This window comes from Barbus barbus, assembly GCF_936440315.1.
Source record: "Barbus barbus genome assembly, chromosome: 42".
NCBI classification, from domain to species: Eukaryota; Metazoa; Chordata; class Actinopteri; order Cypriniformes; family Cyprinidae; genus Barbus; species Barbus barbus.
Window position 1 is genome coordinate 1 of NC_136720.1, and position 22,471 is coordinate 22,471.

At 42.0% G+C, this 22,471-nt stretch overlaps 1 protein-coding gene across 1 annotated transcript in view; it reads right to left on the reverse strand.

Moving 5' to 3' along the window:
* Positions 1-1,706: 1,706 nt before the first annotated feature.
* The window catches only part of LOC306861347 (mycolipanoate synthase-like), a 33,445-nt gene continuing 12,680 nt past the window's right edge, over positions 1,707-22,471 (reverse strand). The window contains exons 3-6 of the mRNA XM_079403561.1: positions 10,278-10,438; positions 8,928-9,134; positions 8,545-8,726; positions 1,707-8,441 (exon numbers count right to left, since the gene is read on the reverse strand). Of these exons, the coding sequence (XP_079259687.1) occupies positions 2,880-8,441; positions 8,545-8,726; positions 8,928-9,134; positions 10,278-10,438 (6,112 nt within the window). The 3' untranslated portion in view covers positions 1,707-2,879. The remainder of the gene's footprint in view (positions 8,442-8,544; positions 8,727-8,927; positions 9,135-10,277; positions 10,439-22,471) is intronic.

Below are 22,471 nucleotides of genomic sequence, written 5' to 3' on the forward strand. Positions count from 1 at the left end.
CAGCTATGGACCTCTCCTTGGTGACCGGGGACTCTGAGAACATTTTCTGGGGACGCAAAAATATTAAATACACTTAAAAGAGTAAGAACAACAGCTTAAAACAGCTTATTTATTTTTGAAACACAATATACGTGATATTGAGTGATTTGGTGTGTGTGTGTGTGTGTGGGGACACGCCCACTTAGAAACAGCACATGGCTGCTGTGAAGTATTCCAGCCATTTTGTGTCCAGAGCTCGCCTGAAGAAGGACTAACAGAGTCCGAAACGTCGCGCAAAGGCCTGGACGTCCACTTTTAGGCCTCCGTCATGAGAATGGGTGACGTAGAGAGCCATACAAAAATTATTTCCTTCATCTATACCGATGAAGTGGTACGCTCACTGCTTTTTCTTCGAGGAAACGTGCACAACAGCACACACACTGAACCTAACCGACACAAATCGCTGTGCAAACCTAGGTGGCATAACCACTAGTTCTCTGAGCCCTATTTGGGAATTTTTTGCATCAACAGAAATATGTTTTTGGATCACTGGAAGCCGAGGAGTGGCGGCCGGTGATGTACAAGGCCCGTGCACAACCATGATTGGACTCTGGTCTGATCATTGGATTTTTTACCTCCTAACTAACCCTAACCCTAACCCTAACCTAACCTAACCTAACCCTAACTTACCTCTATCCATTGACGGTTAATCAGCATGCCTCCACTGCCCCTTCTCCACTCTTGAGTTCTTACCACTCGAGTTCTTACCACACTTATACGGGGGAGGGGGGTACTCTGGGTTCGGGCCATTCCTGAGCTCGGCACCCTTTCCCAGGACAGCGCGCCAACTACGCATTATTATACTCGCCAAATACGCATTACTATACACCAGCTAATTATATGTAAGTGTGAACTTGTGAATTAGAGTTTGCCAGGAAGTATCTGTGTATTGCTGCATCAAGCTGTTCATCTGAATGAGTGTTCAGTTCTGCAGGGTATATTGTAAGCCCAAGACGCTCAAGACTGACTCAAGAACACATTTATATGTTAGTGTTTCTTTCCGAAAATCTGGAAATGGCAAAAAAAAAAGACACTTATGGAAAACTGTAGGCCAGTGTAGTTTTGGGTGAAATTTTAAGCTTGGAGTAAGTGAAATTGTTTACATTTTTTATTTTGTTCTTTTCAATGCTTATAATTTATTTAGTTAATTACTCAGATGTTTACAATCCTTGAAATGCCATAGTTTTAATTTATAATAATATTTTTAGGTGTTGTTCAGTCATGGCATATTTTGTTTAATTTATAAATAAGAACAGTGTTATTCAGTCATGGCATATTGCTGTGTTTTTTAGGTTTGTAAAAAGAAATTTCATACTTTTATTACTTGTGGAAAAAGTAATAATTTGATAACTTGAAACACAATTTTAAATTAGTAGAAAGAATGCCATTGATTTTTTGTACATTTTATTTTTATTTAAATTTATTAATACAAATAGTGCAGTGTTCATATTAGCATGTTTATTTATTTTTTTTGCATTGGTACCGAAATTGGTACCAAGAACTGTGGATTTTCACTGGTATTGGTACCAAATACTGAAATTTTGGTACCGTGACAACACTAGAGACAAGGAATAGCAAACAGAGTCTTTAATACAATCCAAACACAGGGTACATCCACAGTGGAAACACAAACATAACAAGTGGACCCGACAAACACGACTGAACAGACTGGGGCTTAGAAACACAGGATAACGAGGGACAGACAGGTGCTGGGAATCAACTAATAATCAAACTAAACGAGGACAGGAACAAGACCAAATAAGGACAAACAGGAACAGAAACAGGGGCAAAACACAACACAGACAGTCCAGAATCCGGACACTTTCATTGTAGTTTTACTGATAAATGATCAAATCATATTTACATCTCATTTTGTATTACTGATTCAACATTTTCTTTGTAAAATATCATGATACTAGTATATTCACCATAATGTATTTTAAAATTACTATAAATCTTACTAATACTATTTTTTGGCAGATCCTTTTTTGTCACGGCACCCAAGCTTTGGAATTCGCTTCCCCTGGCACTCAGAACAGTCACCTCTTTCAGTGAATTTAAATCAAAGCTTTAAACATATTTGTTTAATCAGCACTATCACTAAATTGCATTGTGTATTTGTCCCATTTTTTTTCTATTTCTATGTCCTTACTACATTTTCTGTGTTTAATGCAACGGCATTATTTTCTTAATGAATTGGTCAAATGTCCACTGTAATTGTTTCTTTGTAATGAGTATTTGCTGTATTGGTGTACTTTGTAGAGCGTCCTTGAGCCTGGGAAGGGGGCTATAGAAATTAAACATTATTATTATTATTATTATTGTTTGGATTAATTCATTAAATCACAATTTATTTCATACTTTCAAGGATTTTATTTAAAATTTGTAGTTACCTTTGACCCAACTTAGATTTGTCATGATCTCTTCAGCTAGACGAAATAGTAATAATAATAATAAAACAAAAATAATCATCATTAACTTAATCATCAGCAGCATGTCAGTATGTGCCACTAATACAGCTTCGGTTTCATGTACATTAAAACAGATATAGAAAGCAATTTTCAAACTGAAGTGATGTGCTGAATGTGTGTTTAAACCTAGTGTGATTTTGAAAAAAAAAGCATAAGTTAAAACAATGATGAACAATGTTAAATCCACAGTTAAGGGCTTATGTTAAGTCCACAATTTTAATCTAGATGAACTTGAGTAAATTGCATTGTTTAATTGAGGACCGTATTACTAACTATACATCCATTTCACATCAGACTGTCATGAATTTCCAAGAAAGTCCTTGTTTTGTGGCTACAACATGACTGCTTTAGAGAAATACAAATTACAGATCATAAGTATGTAGAATACCTCTCATCTTCACTCTGATTTCTGTCTACAGAGTTCTTTTCCAGGATTTTAATGAGAGTTGCCAATGTGCTATTTGGATCCAGCAGAGTCACTAGAGGGACATTTACACCTCTATCATTGAAGATAAGATTTTGCAGAGTCATGGCTAACATTGAGTCAATGCCTAAATTGAAAAGATGAACATCATCATTCAGCTCATCCATCTCAATACCAGTCGTTTCACTGATCATGAACCTCAGACAATCACGTGATGAGGATGATTTCTTGGGTTGTTCAGGTCTGGTGATATTCATTCCAGCTTTACTATTAGCTTCCTGTGCTATTTTGAACAAGCGTACATTCAGTGTTTTGTTCTGACTGAGAATGTTATTCCAGTTGTTTTTAAAATTGAATTTGCATACAACCTGTTGAGGTTTGTTGATCAAGAGGCACTGCTCAAGACTTTCATGGATTTCTGGAATCTCCAAAAGCATGATTCCCCTTGCCTCCAGAAATCTTTGAACATGGACTTTGTTCAACAAAAGACCAAGATTCAGAGCTCCCCAATTAATGGACTGTCCAGAAAGCCCAATGTTTCTGCGGTACTGACAGAAAGTGTCCAAGAATGTATTAGCCGCAGCATAATTAGTTTGTGAGGCATTGCCAATGAAGGCAGCAATGGAGGAATAGCACACAAAGTAATCCAGATTGCACTCTATGGTAGTACGATGAAGGTTAATCACTCCATTCACTTTTGGCCTCATGACTTTCTCATAAAGCGATTTGTCAAGATGTTCAATCAGCCCATCGTGCAGGACAACCGCACTGTGGAACACCCCTTTGATGGGACTGGATGGAAATAGTTTTCCAATATTAACAATTGTCTGTTCCACTTGCTCAGACACAGAAACATCACACGGCAGAGACTTAATGACCGAACCATAATTGGTATTGAGTTTACTGATCTCTTGTTGCATCTGAGGGTTTGGACTACTCCTAGACAGAATGATAATGTTTCCTCCTCCTTTCTGAGAAATGAACTTTACTGTCTCAAAGCCCAAACCTGTTAGACCACCTGTGACAATGTAGACTGAATTTGCCTTGAATAGATTGTGTCTGGGCATCACTGAAATGTCAGACAGCTCGTTCTTGGCTTTACTGTTTAGATTGATAATGGGTAGGATCTGGCATCTGAAGTATGATTGATATTCTTTTGAAGAGAAAAGACCAGTGTTTTGAGATTTCACTCTTTGAGCAGATGTTGTGTCAAAAGACAAGGACTTTCTGTCCAAATGCATGGATTTCAGCCAGCGGTAGATGTGTGGCATTTGCATTTGCAGAGACCCTTTTTGCATTATCTGGGACATGAGGAGGGCATGGAAGCGGACTTCCTCATTTGTTCCTCGAAATGTTGTATTGAATGGAAATTCTGTCTTGTTGTCATAGACAAGAACAATGTCTTTGATGCCTCTAACACTGCTAGCTCTTTCAGTGGTTTCGACATGATACGGAGGTAGAATAACAGCTCCCACAACCTCACTAAAATCACAAGACAGCTGATCAGCCTGCGTGCACACTCTTACATTCCAACCTGATCTGTTTGCAATAGCAATTAACACATTCATCAAAGCTGAGTCAGGAACAGTGGAGAAAATACCCAGTTTCCATTGCTGTTTAGCTTTGGGCAAAGTCTCATGCAAGATCTCCCAAGCCAGTACCATGTAAGAGACACAAGGGATTTCATTCAGGAATGAAAGACTTTTTGCTTTGTAGCAAACAGCTGCTGGGATAACTACTTTAGTCGTGGCAGCCACAGGGTAACAAGACATAACATGATCACCAACTTTAAATTTGCTGACATCTTTACCAACAGCTGTGACAGTGCCACTGAAGTCAAGGGCTAAAAGCTTGTGATTTTCATTTGTGTGCTTGTTCCAGTACAATGTCTGACCATACTTCAGGTCAGGAATGCTGACTGGAAAGTAATCTGATGAATGAACACATATTTTACTGAGATGAAGCTCAATATTTTTTTCTTTAATCAGTTCAATGGAATTATCCATTTGAGCCGCTGACACATTTGTCATTTTATATGGGTCGGATGTTTGCAAGATGAAGACTTCTTCATCAAACATGAGGAGGTTTTTTGAAGAGATTGCCATGGTTGGCAAAGGTGTGTGGGTGATTTCGGGTTTGAGAATTTTGCCCTGCTTCACTACTAGCTCTGGATATTTGCTACAGGAGTATGATCTGAGGACCTCGACCAAAGCACTGATGTCTTCAAAAGAGGCAGAGCCCATGTCAATCAGCTGGAAGGAAAGTTCTGGCAACTCAGCTGAACATGCTCTTGTCATGCCTGACAGAACAAACCCAGGGTTTATGTGGTCCACTAAGGTCTCAGATGACCTATAGGTTATTACTCTAATAACACCTGAGAAATCAACTGCTTTGAGATATCGGACAAGCTTTCGGAAAATCTCACAACACCCCACCATACTGTCTAAGACCTTCTCTGATTCGAGGGAGGTTTGGTCTGCATCACCCCACATGAATAAAATTTCCTGGAAGTTATTCTTTACACTTGAAATTTTCAGTTTTGACAAAAGGCGTTCAACTCCATCTTGTAACAGTATGTTACCTTTTGAAGAAGACACATATCTAGATGTTGGGTCCAAGTACTGATGCAAAGCTTTAGAAATTCCTACCTGGTCAGAAAATACCAGTGCCTTATTCTGTGTATCAAACGTGGCAACTTCAGAGATTATACTGAAATTGTTGTGGAAGAAGTACTCTTTGACTACTTGGGGACGACTTCCTAGCATTATGATCTTCACATGCTTCAGTTCAACTAACACCCTACCTTGTTTGTTGGCTAAGCAGCCACAAACGTCAAAATCATCTTCTCCAACATGGACTGCTCTGAGATAAACAACCATCTCCTCTTGCAATGGTTCAAATACAGTCAGGCTGCCTATTTGCACAGGATATTGGGGTCTTGTTGATACACCCCCTATAGTTGCAAGAACAAGTTGCATGACGTAATCCAAGACCACAGGGTGAAGGTGATAGTCATGTAATTGAGGCAGTAATTCCTTTGAGACCTTCACAACAGATATAGCCTCTCTAAATTCTTCGCCACAATAAACATCTGCATAATTTCTGAAGACAGACCCATACTCAAATCCTGCTTGACTTAGAAGTTTGTAGAGTTCTTCAGTAGTCATGTGGAATGTGCATCTTTTGGAAATACAGTCTAATGAAATTAACTGTTCTTCAGGACTTCTACCTGGTTTTGCTTCTACTGTGCCAAATGCATAGACTGCAGAAGTAGACTGTATTTTGAAGTTACATGTGTTATCAGTCAAATGGTCTGAATGATCCAGCTGTACGTTTATTTCTGGGGCATTCTGGGTGAAAACGAATGGACTCTGGAATGTTATGCTGAGCTGCAGAGAACTTAGTGGAACCTTGGGTTTTGTATATTCCATGTAAGTTGCTAAACCCAGCTCTACATAAAATGCCCCAGGAATGATGGAAACCCCACCATGCTTGTGTTCCTGCAGGTAGGCCACTGATTCAGATGATAAATCACAGCTGAACACTGAACTGTCTGTACCCATTTGTGTCACTACTGGATGGTTGCCAGTGGGACTGATCAACTGCAAATTTGAAGCAAAGATATCACTCTTTATGTCATCAAACTGGTATCGTGGGTAAGGAATTGGTTCAGTCTCAAAACCTTTGTAGAACATTTCCCAGTCCACTTTGAACCCAAGTTCAAACAGTTTGGAAACAGCTGCAAGCATTGTCTCGTGATCTTTATCAGGCTGCACTGAGGGAATCACAGTGAAGTCATTTCCCAGAGTTTCAGTAATGTACCTTTGCAAAGATCTTCTTGGACCTATTTCAATAAATATCACACTCCTTTTGTTTTTAGCTGCAGACTTTACAGCTTGTTCAAATTCAACTGGTTCTCTGATATTCTTTGCCCAATATTCACCAGTAATAAAATCTGAGGAACACAAACTAACACCAGTCACTGTTGAAAACAATTCTGTCTTCAAATTATGTGCCTGCAATGAACCTATACTCTCTTTCACTTTGGATAAAATGGGATCCATCTTGTGACTGTGGTATGCTGCAGGTACATCTAAAATGTAAAGGAACAAATCTTTTCCACTGACTGAGTTGCTCAAATTCTGATGCAACCTGTCAATGTCATCTGCATCTCCTGAGAGGGTGCATGACTGAGGGCTGTTACAAGCAGCCAGACAAACCCTTCCTGAATGAGATTTTTCAAGAATTTTCAAGACTTCAGAAACAGCCATATTACTGACTACTAGCATCTTCCCTCCTGTTACAGTGCTTTGCAAAGAACTGCGATAGTGGATGACTTTCACTGCATCTTCAAGTGACAGTAAACCAGAACAATGAGCTGCAGCAACTTCTCCAATAGAGTGCCCCAAAACAGCATCAGGACTGATGCCCCAGTGTTTCAGAAGTGTGACAACAGCTACCTGAATAGCAAACAGAAGAGGCTGGACAATCTTTGGATCAGAGAGCTCTGCACTTTTCTCAGATTCATTTTCCAGCATCTCTATCATATTTAAACTTCCATAGCTTTGTAACAGAGTTTCAATCTTCATGACTTCCTCTCTGAAGACTGGCTCTTGTTTTAGGAGCTGCTTGCACATACCCTGATATGTAACACCATTGCCACAAAAGACAAAAACTAGCTTAGAGTCTGTCCTTGATGGTACATTTTTTCTCTCTACAGAAGCAGTAAGTTTCTCTTGCAGATCTGCCAATGATGATGTTTGAAATACTCTCCTGTATTTGTGTTTCAAGTGACTTCTTCTACATGCCGAGGTGTACAGTAAAGATTGTAGATCTGATATTTTCCCTGCGCTGATCTGTTCTGCCATATCTTCAATAATATTTTTCATGGATAATTCTGAAGCTGCAGAGACCACAAAATACCGATGGGATTTGTTTATCAGCTTAGTTTTTGGCTTTTTTGATTGCACATATTGTCTGACAAGTGCATGTGCATTTGTTCCACCAAACCCAAAGTTATTGATTCCTGCTGACCTCTCTCCTCTGCAGTCACTGATCCATTTTTCTTCTGTGGTTGGGATTTTCAAATTGAGAGATTCAGTGTCTATGCTGGTGTTTTCCATGGAGTGGAACAATGATGACACAATGGTTTCGTGCTGCATCATCAAAAGAACCTTTATGAGCCCTGCAACACCTGCAGCAGATTCTGTGTGTCCAATATTGCTCTTAACTGAACCAATGATGAGTGGCCCTGACTTCTGAGGTCTTGCTTTGGCAATGACCTTTGAAATACTACCTGCCTCTATTGGATCTCCAATTGGAGTCCCAGTCCCATGAGCCTCAATGTACTGGACACTAGTCACGTCAGTCTCTGTTGAGTAGATTTTTCTAAGCAGCTCCTCCTGCTGTACCATGGATGGTTTGGTGATTGGACTAACACTGTGGCCATCTTGATTTACTGCAGTTTTGCTGATAATACCCCAAATATGATCATGGTCTTTAAGAGCCTGTCAAAATACAAACAACTTATGGGTGTTTCTTGCAATAGTTTATCATTAGGTACATTGTTGTCACAGTGCCGTGTTTACATGAAACAATCTTTTTATTTACTTTTTTCAGAGGCTTTAATAGAATGACCCCGCATCCTTCACCTCTGCCATATCCATTTGCTTTGCTGCTGAAAGGTTTACTCGTTCCATCAGAGGAGATCATTTTTGCCTTGGAGAGAGTCACGAAAAAGGTTGGCTCCAATATACAGGTCACACCACCACACAAGGCCATATCACAATCTCCTGTTGAGTGTAATACACATAACCACAAAACTTAAGGGGGTGGGGGCTGCCTAATGGCTAATAATATGTTTGATTCAAAAGCAAAACATACATGAAACATCTAATGTCTTTAGCACAGTAGTGTATAATAGTGCATATACAATATACAGAATATGGACAATATTCATCCACAGGGTTTACATACATATTTTTGAAGATTACCTTGTTTTATGGCTTGACAAGCTAAGTGAAGGGCAACGAGGGAGGAGGAGCAGGCACAGTCAATGGACAGTGAGGGGCCAGTGAAGTTGAATATGTATGAGATGCGGTTGGCAGCTATGCTCATAGCGGCACCAGTGGCATTAGTGTGGTTTATATGTTTTGGATTTATCCTCACACTTGCCAGCTCAAAGTCTCTGTTCATTAAGCCTGAAAAACAAGCAAACAAAAGACATGTTAGCTGGCGATATGCTTTTATCCATAATCATTTGCTGTATACCTATTACAGTGCAACCTGAGGTTAAAGGGACACTCCACCCCAAAATGCAAATTTTGTCATTAATCACTTACCCCATGTCGTTCCAAACCCGTAAAAGCTTCATTCGTCCTCGGAACACAATTTAAGATATTTTGGATGAAAATCGGGAGGCTTGTGACTGTCAAGCAAATTACACTGTCAATGCACAGAAAAGTATAAAAAACATTGTCAAAATAGTCCATCTGCCATCAGTGGTTCAATCTTGATTTTATGAAGTGACGAGAATAGTTTTTGTATGCAAAGAAAACAAAAATAACATTTATTCAACAATTCGTCTCCTCTCTGTCTCTCTGTGTCAACGTAGCAAAGTCCGTACGCTATTCTCTGTCATCAGTAACGCATGGATACGCTGTTACTGATGACAGAGAATACCGTACGCACTTTGCGTCCATCGGATGCTCTCCAAAATGGCGCTACGCTGACACAGAGAGACAGAGAGGAGACAAATTGTTGAATAAATGTTATTTTTATTATCTTTGCGTACAAAAAGTATTCTCGTCGCTTCATAAAATTCAGATTGAACCACTGATGGCAGATGGACTATTTTGATGATGTTTTTTTATACTTTTCTGTGCATTGACAGTTAATTTACTTGGCAGTCAATGGGTCAGTCACAAGCCTCCCAGTTTTCATCCAAAATATCTTAAATAGTGTTCAGAGGACGAACAAACCTTTTACGGGTTTGGAACAACATGGGGGTAAGATTTGCATTTTGGGGTGGAGTCTCCCTTTAAGTGCCTTGCTCAAGGCAACAATAGTTGCAGGGCTATGACAAGCAACATTTCAGCATTACTATTTGTGTGGTGACATAAAGGAATTAAAGTACAATTGCACATACTGAGGTCACAACAAGTTGGATCCCTCTTGTGAACCAGGTAATTATGGATAAAATTGATGTGCTATTTAGCAACGCATCTTAACCAGAGGTTGCTCGGAAGGTACTTCCCATGCAGTAAGTGCAAATACTTTTTCACTGGGATTAAAAGACATCAAAATTACTTGTTTATTTATCTTATATTTAGCTTGTATGTTACCCAAAAATACTCCTGTTCGCATTCCACTGGCCTTTTCCATTGGTATCCCGGCATCCTCTAGGGCCCTGTAGGTGCACTGCAACAAAAGTTTGTGCTGAGGGTCCATGGTGATTGTTTCAGCATTAGTGATGCCGAAGAACTTGTGGTCAAACTCATTCAAGCTACACAGAATAAAACATGAGGGTGTTATTGCTTGTGGAGTTCAGACGCTACAGAGAAAAGGACAATTCCATCATCATTCATCCTCAGGTGATTTAATTCCAAACCTGTATGACTTATTTTTTGTTCAGCGGATCATGAAGATGATACTTTAAAGTCAGTGGACTCCAAACTACATTGAACCTCATTTACTTTCACTGTAAACCCCACATTAACCAAAATAGCATGAAACCGTACAGGTTCTGAAAAATGTTAGTAAAGATTAACAGAATTTTTTCCACTGAATTGTCTCTTAAAATACTATTTATTCTATCTGCATAACTTTAAAAACAAAGCAAAGAAAATGGTTGTGCTAGAGGAGATCTTTTTTACTTTCTACCAACTGCTTAAAATATATAAATCATTCAGTGATCCAGTGTGCAATGCAATGAAATGGCCAAACCTCACCCAGTCTACAGTATATACTAGTTTTGCCTTGGAAGTAGTTGTGTTTTTCTAGTGCAGTACATTTTTGAGGTTTGTACTAATGTGGCAGCCAGCACAAAGTGTGGGAAAAATTATTTGATCCCCTGATGATTTTGTACGTTTTCCCACTGACAAAGAAACGATCAGTCTATAATTTTAATGGTAGGTATTATATGAACAGTGAGAGACAGAATAACAACAAAAAAATCCAGAAAAATGCATTTCAAAAAAGTTATAAACTGATTTGCATTTTAATGAGTGAAATAAGTATTTGATCCCCTATCAATCAGGAAAATTTCTGGCTCCCAGTTGTCTTTTATACAATTAAGGAGCTGAGATTAGGAGCACTCTCTTAAAGGGAGTAATCTCAGTTTGTTGCCTGTATAAAAGACACCTGTCCACAGAAGCAATCAATCAATCAATCAATCAGATTCCAAACTCTCCACCATGGCCAAGACCAAAGAGCTGTTCAAGGATTTCAGGGACAAGACTGTAGACCTACACAAGGCTGGAATGGGCTACAAGACCATCGCCAAGCAGATTGGTTATGGCACTAATGATGTTCGACTTCGCCAGTCAGAGATCACTAAAAATAATGTTAAAGAGGTGTGTGAACTTGCAAGTATGATGTCAGACACTGTAATATGCTCTTCATCCCTCCTGGGGTGGTGCCGCTCTTCTCTCTAGAAATATGGCACACAGTCTTAGAGTTCGTACTTGACTAACTGGGGCCCAGGTCAGGAAGCAGACAGGCTGGCTAAACCGACCGTCTGCTAGCCACCTCATGTCACAGAAGTCAGTTCATTCTCAGCACATAGAGACTCCTTCACCTAGATATCACACTATAGAGACTGTGTCTGTTCCCCGAACTAGAAAATACAAAACACGTTCAAACCAATTTAAGAGTAACAATTTAATTGACGTTCAACAAATAAATAATTTATATAGTACAGAGAAACAAATGATAAAGCTTGGCTTACTGAATATACTTTTCGTCTCTTTTAGAAGAAAACAAACATAACCCCAGGTATTTATTCAATACAGTGGCTAAATTATAAAGTAAATAAAAAAATAAAGTATCAGCAAGTGTTGACATTTCCCAACAGCACAGCAGTAATGTAATATGAACTATTTTACTTCCAAGATCGATATTATCAGAGATAAAATTGTACCTGTAAAGCCATTGTGGTGGTTTCCCTTCTTTCTGAAGAATCACTCTCAGAGCCTTGTGGGGTTTTGATGCCAGAAAATAGACTTTATTATAACAAGACAACAAAGCCGAGGAGTCTTCTGCAGAACAGTCCTCCCAACATTCTCTGAGATTCTCTTTATATAGTCTAGTTTCTAGGCGTGTTCAGAACATTTCATACATGTGCATATTTCCTTTTTTGGCAATATTTATACATATGTTCTTTCCCTAGAGAGAAGGGGCTCCTAGACGTGTTTAAGGAAAGAAGCCTTCTTTGTATTTCCACATATGTTTTCCATCATAAGGGTCTGAACATTTCATCCAAGCGAGCCCTTAACACACAGGCATATGCTTATATTGGAAATATAACTTAAGACACAAGTGGTTAGATTCACATCAATTATACTTGATTAATTCATATTTTGACTAATAAAAATCTTCTACACCGTCAGCTACAGTACCGCATCAGATAGTACACTATAGATCCCCTGACGAACAATTCCACTCATTCTCTACTATAGGAGATGAAGAATTGTATAAACTTGTTAAATCATCTAAACCAACAACATGTATGTGTCACGGTCACCAGGAGCAAGGAGCGAGGAGAGTCAGGAGATAACGTTCACAACGTCTTTAATAGAAACCAAAAGCCAAGGAACACAGGAACATGGAGACATGATGCACACAACCGGAAACAAGGGACAGAACACACTATAAATAGACAGACACATCTGGAACATTACCAAAGCATGGCTGGGACTAAATGAACAGAATAGGGACCAAACAAGAACAGGAAAAACCAAACAAGGAGCTTTTGGGTGACCATGGCGGATCAGAGGATTCAGGCGGTCATGGTGGGTCAGGAGCCATAGCGGGTCAGGGTCCCGTGGCCTTGGTCTTCGGCCCGGCCACTATGGCCATGATTATATGGCCCCCCTCAAAAAAAATGTATTGGGGAAATCACAGTCTGATGGGCGCTCAGGAGGAGCGGGCACTTGGGGGCGTTTTGGAAGCGTGGAGCTCGATGGGACCAGCGGAGCCATAGGAGACGATGGACGGCTGGACGGGACTGGCCCTGGAGAGGCGGGCACTGGAGGGCTGTGTCGAAGCCTGGAAGGAGCTGTGACCTGTAGGCTTGCCACATGAACCGCCGGTGGACTTGCTTTGGCCGCGAATGGCGGCATGAATTTCCCCACAGATGGCGGCGTAGAGTTCCCTGCGGACGGCGGGCTTGCGTTGCCCGTGAACGGCGGCGGACTTGATTTCCCCATGAACGGTGGACATGACTTCGGAGCCGCAGACGGTGGTGGACATGACTTCCCCGCGAACGGAGGGCTTGAGAGAACTCCCTATAACCAAACATTGTATAGATTTTAAAAGGGGAAAGGAAAGTGGTGTGTGGCCAAGAATGGTGACCCATACTCGGAATTTGTGCTCTGCATTTAACTCATCCAAGTGTACATAGTGGTGAACATACACCCGGAGCAGTGGGCAGCCAATGCTGCGGCGCCCGGGGAGCAGTTGGGGGTTCGGTGCCTTGCTCAAGGGTCGCACCTCAGTTGTGGTATTGAGGGTGGAGAGAGTGTTGGATATTCACTCCCCCACCTACAATCCCTGCCGGACCTGAGACTCGAACCCACGACCTTCGGGTTACAAGTCCAACTCTCTATCCACTAGGCCACGACTGCCACAGCAGTAATTAAAATATTGTTAATTACTTATAAAGCCCTGAATGGTTTAGCTCCTCAGTACTTTAACTAGCTCTTATCGCATTATAGTCCTCCACGTCCACTACGTTCTCAAAACTCTGGCCATTTGATAATACCTAGAATATCAATATCAACTGCAGGCGGCAGATCCTTTTCCTATTTAGCGCCAAAACTCTGGAACAATCTACCTAACACTGTTCGGGAGGCAGACACACTCTGTCAGTTTAACCCCCTGGGGTCTGAGGGTGTTTTGGGGGCCTTGAGAAATTTCAACATGCCCTGACATTTGTGCATTTTTCAGTTGCTTATAAAAATATAAATGGCTAAAGTCTAATAACACTGTTAACAGCACAAACTGGGCTACAATAATATGTCAGGCAGCATTTATGGACATGATTGTGTTTTTGAGAAAGCAACGTTTATGTATGTTTACGATCGTGAAAAACAAAAATTTTAAAGTCCCTGAAATAAGGCCATAAAACACATACAATTCAAGTCAAGTCAAGTCGAGCTTCACTGTCATTTCGCTACATGTGGGGACATACAATGGAATGAAATGTCGTGCCTCGCAGGACCATGGTGTTACATAAATACAGACATACAACAATAAAGTAAAAAACACTATAAACCTATACACAACTAACCTACTGACAGATTTTAACCTGTTAACCTTTGCCAGAGCGACGGCGCACTGAACGCTCTTTGTTTGCATGTATCATTGTTTTCTAATAGAATAAATGAAATGGGACAAAGTTAATCTTGACAAACTATATACTGTATCATTCTGAAGGTCTAAGCCTCAAGCATCGACGACAGATCGCTGTTTTTCGATGGAAAACTTATAAGGAAAGTTTTTGTTACATTTGTGTAAGCAGTACACATCAAAACATGCAGAATAAAAAAGCAGTACGTACCATTATCATTGTAATAACGAGTCACAAACGCGTGTCCACTGCTGAAATCCCAGTTTAGTTAGAGAGGTAAGGGTCCACAGAACAACATCCCAGCGAGCACTTTTAGTCCAACGAAACAATAACGTTGTAATAAGGATGAATATTCCTTTGTTTACATTTCATTTCTTCGGGAGAGTTATTGTTCGTGTCCGTTATGGAATAAATTACGCTCAAAAACAGCGTCTTGGTGGTAAAAAAACAACACAGTGTTGTAGCATACAGTTTTACAAACAGAATGAGACCGTCCACGGAAAAAAAAGTCTCAGAAAAGCGGAATATAGTTTATTTTAATTTGGGAAACGTCTTTAGTCGTGACCAGCTGTGAATATTGTGTGTAACACGTCGATAGAATTGACCCGGAGGTAATATAGCCTCGGTCGATGACGTCATCGGCGCGCACCCGCAACACGAGGCTATAAATAGATGAGCCACAGGTGCATCATCTGGGCCCGGTTTTTCAAAAGTAATCCACTAGGATTTTGGATAACGGATTGGATCAAATCTTGAAAATGGGTTTTTCAAAAGAAAAAAACGGATTACATAATCGGATTAGATCACATAATCCAATCTTGGTTTTGATCCGGATCAAACCTTTAGTTTGGGTTTTTCAGAACTTTTTTGTAGGATTTGGATCACTTTGATCCAAAAAATCTGGATTAAATTGATCCCATCAGAAGGGTGGATTCAGCGTGGATTTCATGCCCAAAATGTAATGAAAACTTTAAAAATGTATCAAATAATACTATATTTGGATCATGCAGTATCTTACAAGATATCCTATTTATTCATAAGGTTTTAATTTGATTTGTTCATCCGTCAGGCTACAGTGATTAGGTAGGCTTTAACGTATTCAGCCTTTCAGTATAGGCCTACAGCAAAGTAGAAAGAGTTTGGCCTCATAAAATAATCCCCCAAACAGCTGTCAAAATTGACCAAAAACAATAAATTTTATTCTGTCACTAATTGATATATATATTCATCACAACCGAAAATATTTTTGTTTTTTGAATATTTATTAGTGATGCATGCAATGATGACAGAATAACCAAAAAAATGCAAAGAATGGCAATCACTGATTTTTGAAATCCAAAACAAATCCAAATCAGAAATAGTGTCTAACTATTGCGTCCCTTGTTGCTCTTTACATATCTATAGTTCTGTCAGGACCACTATTGTCAAAATGATAGATACTCAGCATAAAGTTTGGTTTGGCGGTATGGTTCTGTTCTGGGTAAAACTCCCTGTCCATCCATGCAGCCTGTCATGAATGAGCAGGGAGAGCAGCAATAATAATAATAATAACCCCCCAAGGGTTAACAGAACAGAACAAAGCAGATATCATTGATGTACTCAATGATATTTAAGTGTAACATTATTCAAGAAGTCTGATTCAGCAAGTAAAATCAGAAAGCCAAGTACTGACTGTGCGAAAGGAGGAGTTGGGGATGGAGGAGGGTAATTTGCTCCTGAGCAAGCGGGAAAGGCTGCCGATTCAAACTGAATAGAGCTTATATAGGAATGCCGCAATAGGTGTCGTATTCCTATAGGTAGATGTGATCGGCTGAGAATCAGCTGATGCAAGCTTGACTCACGTGACCTGCCAGAATTAACGCTAACGCTCGATTTCTGTCAGGACCACTATTGTCAAAATGATAGATACTCAGCATAAAGTTTGGTTTGGCGGTATGGTTCTGTTCTGGGCAAAACTCCCTGTCCATCCATGCAGCCTGTCATGAATGAGCAGGGAGAGCAGCAATAATAATAATAACCCCCCCAACACAAACGAAAGGCCAGAACCCCAACACACGATAGGCCAGAACCGCCCAAACCACAACTGATGGCATTCTGAAAGAAGCATAGCCTTCTTAAAATAGCAGAGACTGGGGCAGCAGGAAGAAGGCAGTGAAGGGGTGCTCTTCTTTATAAGCAGTTAAGAAGAGCAGCAGCCCCTTACCGGAGGAGAGTAGCAGCAAAGGGGTGCTCTTCTTTATAAGCAGCTAAGAAGAGCAGCAAGCCCCTTTAATGCAATACCTGAAAAAGATGCAGAAAACGCACTAAAATTGGCAGCCTAATCTGCAGCAAACAGCATACTGCAGCCATATGAGCAAACATGAATGGTTCAAGAGATCGCCGGTTCTACCTGGCCTAAAAGATTCAGCATCCATTTAAAAACTCTATAAAACAGCATATAACAACTCAAATCAACTCATCAGTTTACAAGTGTGTCGTCTCCCACTGAAATTGTGCTCGTTGTGTTATGTGTCCTCAATCTTGACAACCCACATGAGCGAAGACAAAAAACCTTACCAATACACTCGATAGCTTGCAGCAAGCATGTTGCTTGCTTAAATCACAGCATGTTGCAGTAGTCAAGAAACTTAAGGAAATAGCAGTCCCAATACTAGATGAGCCATAAGCAACAAGCATATTTCGAGAACAATCAGATGGTCTAAACAACAGCAAAACATTAGCTTCTTGCTGTTGCAAATTTAACGAAGTACCAGCACTTGCGGTAACACCAATAGTTTAAAGCAACAAGCAGGTCTAGCAACAAACATGATACTGAGCACTAGATAAGCCCTAAAAGCAAGCGAAATCCCTATACCCTAACAGCTTTAAAGCAAATACCTTCTGAAATAGCATAGACTGGGGCAGCACACCCTTTAAGAAGAAGAGAAGCAGCGAAGGGGTGCTCTTCTTTAATAAGCAGCTGAGAAGAGCAGCATGCCCCTTTATTTCAGTACAGCATATGGTCAATAGCCGAAGTTTAGGCAACACCATGTAGCCCTTATCCAGATAACCGTTAGCATTAATAACCTTTGGTAGCAAAATCTACATACTGCCCATTAGTATCAAGCATGTTACAGGTACACTAATTAAAGCAACAGCATATCACTAAATTAAAATACAGCGTTTTGAAAATAATGGTAGGATAAGTTTAATGAAACATAATTCCCAATACTAGATGAGCCTTAAGCAGCAAACCTGTGTCATATCAGATAGCCTTAAACAGATTAAAAATAAGCCTGGCTGTGGTAAGTTTAACTGGGTAATGTTACCAGTGTGTCAAGATACACCAATGAGCCTAAAGCAACAGCATGCCTAGCAAACAAACATGTTACTGAACAACTGCCTTAAACAACGAGCAATATTTGATAGCATAATTGCCAACATAGCATAAGGCAATGAGAATGAAAAAGAACTTCACTTAGCTTCGTGAAGACATTCAGAGTGAGATGAATAAAGGGTTAAATGTTCAGTTGTTACGTAAGCTTTAACCCTCCGTGATATCTTTGCTTCTTCCAGCAGGGAAAGCAGATCTCTTGTAAAAGTGTTGTTGATGCAGTCACATTAGCACAACTTCAGCGAATTGCGGGCATTGCAGGCAAGAGTCTATATCAATGATATATCGTTGTGAGAAGCAGTGCTTGCTCAGGTCACTTCCGAGTCTATCAGCTTATATCAATCACGGTGAATTCGCGTTCAAATTCACAAACTTGAATCTGGTGAGAACTCTGTGAGAAACGAACCCATGAAAATTCCTGATTGAAGCTTTCCCATAGAGATGGAATTTGCTGTCTAATTTGCTCCTGAGCAAGCGGGAAAGGCTGCCGATTCAAACTGAATAGAGCTTATATAGGAATGCCGCAATAGGTGTCGTATTCCTATAGGTAGATGTGATCGGCTGAGAATCAGCTGATGCAAGCTTGACTCACGTGACCTGCCAGAATTAACGCTAACGCTCGATTTCTACATTGTGATTTCCTATCCTGTTTGAGCACTGGTTATCCAGATTTGGTGATCCTGAAAAGTTCGTATCCGGATCAGATTGATGTAATCCGATGTTGCTTTGAAAAACTGGCTCAAAAGTAAATTGGATTACGTGATCACGGATCGCAAAAAAAAAGGATTACTAAATATGGATCAATTTTATCTGGATTAAACCTTTTGAAAAACCGGGCCCAGGATATGTTGTCTGAAGAGCAGTCCTGGGACATCTTCAGCACGGCAAAGCAGCGCAGGGAACAAGGTTACAGTTAAGTAACCGGAAACGTTCCCTTTTGAAAGCTACAATCGATGCTGCGCTGCTCAGCGCATTGGGAACGAGAATACCCACGCCGCCGTGCTTGGAAATGTCTGGACCACACGGTTGTGCAGGTGTGCCCACAAGAACGCAATAAGGCCTAAGACATTAGCTTGTGATGTTGACTCAAGGACATGAGAGTCCGGAGTGGCATGAACATCCAAACTATAAAATCTTATGAATGTGTGCGGAGAGGACCAACCTGCCGCATCACAAACCTGTTGTAAGGGGGCACCCCTTGCCAAAGCACTAGAGGAGGCGACCCCCCTGGTGGAGTGAGCCCTAAGACCTATAGGCGAAGCTTGACCGCGCGCCTCATAAGCAAGAGCAATAGCATCCCTGACCCAATGAGACATGGTCTGCTTGGTGGCAGCTGCTCCTCTGTTACTACCACCATAACAGACGAACAGTTGCTCTGACTTACGCCACTGGCTAGTGCGGTGGATGTAAGCCTGAAGAGCACGGACTGGACACAGTCTATGAGATTTCTCCTGCTCCGGCGTTGTGAACGGTGGAGGGCAGAAGGCCTCTAGAATGACCGGATGTACAGCCGAAAATGGAACCTTAGGCAGGTAATCAGGACTTGGATGCAAAATCACTTTCACCATTCCTGGGGCAAAGTCTAAGCAGGATGGAAAGATAGACAGAGCCTGCATATCCCCAATTCTCTTCAAGGAAGTTATTGCCATGAGAAAAACCATTTTTAGAGTCAGAAGTTTATCAGACGCTGATTCTATATGTTCAAAGGGGGTTTGAACCAGACCCTCGAGAACTGTAGCTAAGTCCTATGAAGGGATCTTGGTTTTTACTGGAGGGCTCAGTCGCCTGGCCCCCCGAAGGAAGCGAGAGAGCAGAGGATGTCTCTCGAGTGGCGCCCCGTCTACCAAGGTGTGGCAAGCCGAAAGAGCGGCCACATAAACCTGAAGAGTAGCAGGGCATGTGCCTGTTGATAGTTTCTCCTGCATGAAGTCCAGAACTGAAGCAACCTGGCAGTTGACTGGATCTACATTGTGTAAAACACACCACCTTTCAAAAACACCCCATTTATTGGCATAACTTTGTCTAGTGGAGGAAGCTCTAGCACTCAGAATGGTCTCAATAACGGCAGGCGAAAGCCCAGTGTACCTCAGTTGGTTCCCATCAGGGGCCAAACATGAAGATTCCACAGGTCGGGCCTGGGATGGAATATCGTGCCCTCCGCCTGAGACAAAAGGTCCCTCCTCTCCGGAATCGCCCACGGCGAGCCATCGAGGAGAGATATTATCTCCGAGAACCACACTCTGTTCGGCCAACGTGGCGCTATTAGCAAGAGGCAAGACCCTTGTTGGCGAACTCTGGCTAGAACTCCCGGGAGCAGAGAAACTGGAGGATACGCATACAGGCGCATCTTGGGCCATGTGTGCTCCATCGCATCCAGACCCAGTGGAGCTGGGTGACTTAGAGAGAAGTAGAGGGGACATTGCGCTGTCTGTTGTGAGGCGAAGAGGTCCACCTCCGCTTTGTAAAATTTGGTCCAAATCTGTTTCACTACTTCCGGGTGGAGTTTCCATTCCCCCGTCGGTAGCGTCTGCCTGGACAGTAAATCTGCTCCCACATTCAAATGCCCTGGAATGTATACTGCCCTGAGTGACAGGAACTTGTCCTGAACCCAGAGAAATCGCCGAGAAGACGCTATTCTCTAAATTGGATTCTGTATCCTATCTGCACTGTGCTTAATACCCACGCAGAAATGCCTGGCAGAAGTTTCCACGCTGCCAGACTCTCTGAGAGTGGTATTAATTTTAATACTTCCTTTTGAGGGGATGTTATATGTTCCGCGTCTGGAATGACAGCCGGAAACAACGGAACATCTAACATTTCGCTGGAAACCGCTGCCCCCCGAAGCACGAGAGGTGGCGGGGATGGAGTGGTTTTGTGAGGGTAGCGGGAAGGGGCGAAGAGATCTTGAACGCGCCCCATCCCGCGGGGGACTACCCCCACCAGATTGGGCGCCAGACCATCAGGACTTTCACTTCTTGTTAATAATAGTCCTGAGGTCTGGCTTGGGAGGTTGCTGAGCGCGGCGAGCCTGTCCCCAGTCTCTACGAGGGGGAGCACGCTCCGCCACGCTCTGCTTTTTAACCTCCCTAGCTTTTGAAGGACCGGCGCGGGGCTGGGTGGCAAACGGCCCCTCCCCTTGAGTGCGGCGAGGAAGGAACTGAACGAATGCTTCTTCGTGTTTCTCCACCTCTTTAAATCTGGCCGCTATGGTGTTCACGGAGTCACCAAACAAACCAGAGGGAGAAACAGGGGAGTCTAACAGAAACAAACAATCTTTCTCTTTAATACCTGTCAGATTCAGCCACAGGTGCCTCTCCGTGCTGACTAAAGCACTCATTGAACGGCCGATGGCACGGGCCGTTTGCTTGGTTGCACGGAGAGACAGATCTGTGGCTTGACGAAGCTCAGAGAACGCTTCCTCGTCGATGGTACTGCCCATACTCAAATCCTTCAACAGGTCAGCCTGGTATGCCTGTAACACTGCCATAGTGTGCAGCGCAGCACCAGCCTGACCTGCAGCTTGGAAAGCTTTACCCACTAGTGATGATGTTATACGACAAGGTTTAGTGGGGAGGGTAGGTTTCTTTATCGAAGATGCGGCTTCGGGCGAGAGATAGCTCGCGAGCGTCTCTTCAACCCGAGGTATCTCCGTATACCCCTGGGACTTCGCACTCACGATAGTCGAAAAAGTCGACGTCGAAGGCACAAAGACGCGAGAAGTATATGGTTTACTCCATGACTTAGACAGCTCATCATGGAGGTCCTCGAAAAAGGGGAGAGACTGATGTTGTGGTCTCTCCCTTCTGCCACCGGACAGAAATCTATCCTCTAGCTTATTACGTTTGGGGGTCTCTTGTTCACGTGGCCAGTCAAGCTGTAACCTGGCCACCGCGCGAGTAACCACCTCTAGCAATTCCTCGACAGATTTCCTTTCGCGAGAGGAATGCTCAGAGGCTGGCTGCTCGTGATCTGAAGAACCAAGAGATATATCATCCCCCTCCTGAACCGAAGAAGCACCGGAGCGCGCTTCGAGATCACGAGAAGTGATGTTAGGATCTGGTGACGCAGCAAGCGAAAGGGACGGACCCGTCTCTTGCTCGTCATGCAGATCCATACGAGAGCCCCACGATGGTAATGCGGGTGCGGACTGGAAATAGTTCAGACGGGAGCGAAGCATCTTAACTGTGAGCTGGTCACAATGCTCGCACCCGCCTTTCTCTATAGCCAGAACTGCGTGCTCTTCCCCCAAACAAACAAAACAGTAATCGTGTGTATCCAGCTCAGACATGGGACAGGAGCATGGAGGGACACAACACTTACTGATTTGCTGGCTCATTTCTCATCTTTTACTTTTTAAACTCTTTGTTGAAACGTGTCACGAATCCTGGCCATGCTCTTCCGTTAACTCGCCACCAGATGTCACTCACTCACCACATTGACTCTTACACTACACAGCACACTGGACTACAGTTCCCACAATCCATTGCACAGATCACAGCTGTCACCATTCACACATCACACACACCTGATTATCATTTCACAATCACTCACGCACTATTTAAGTCTGGGACTTGCTCTTGCTCAAGGCCGAGTAT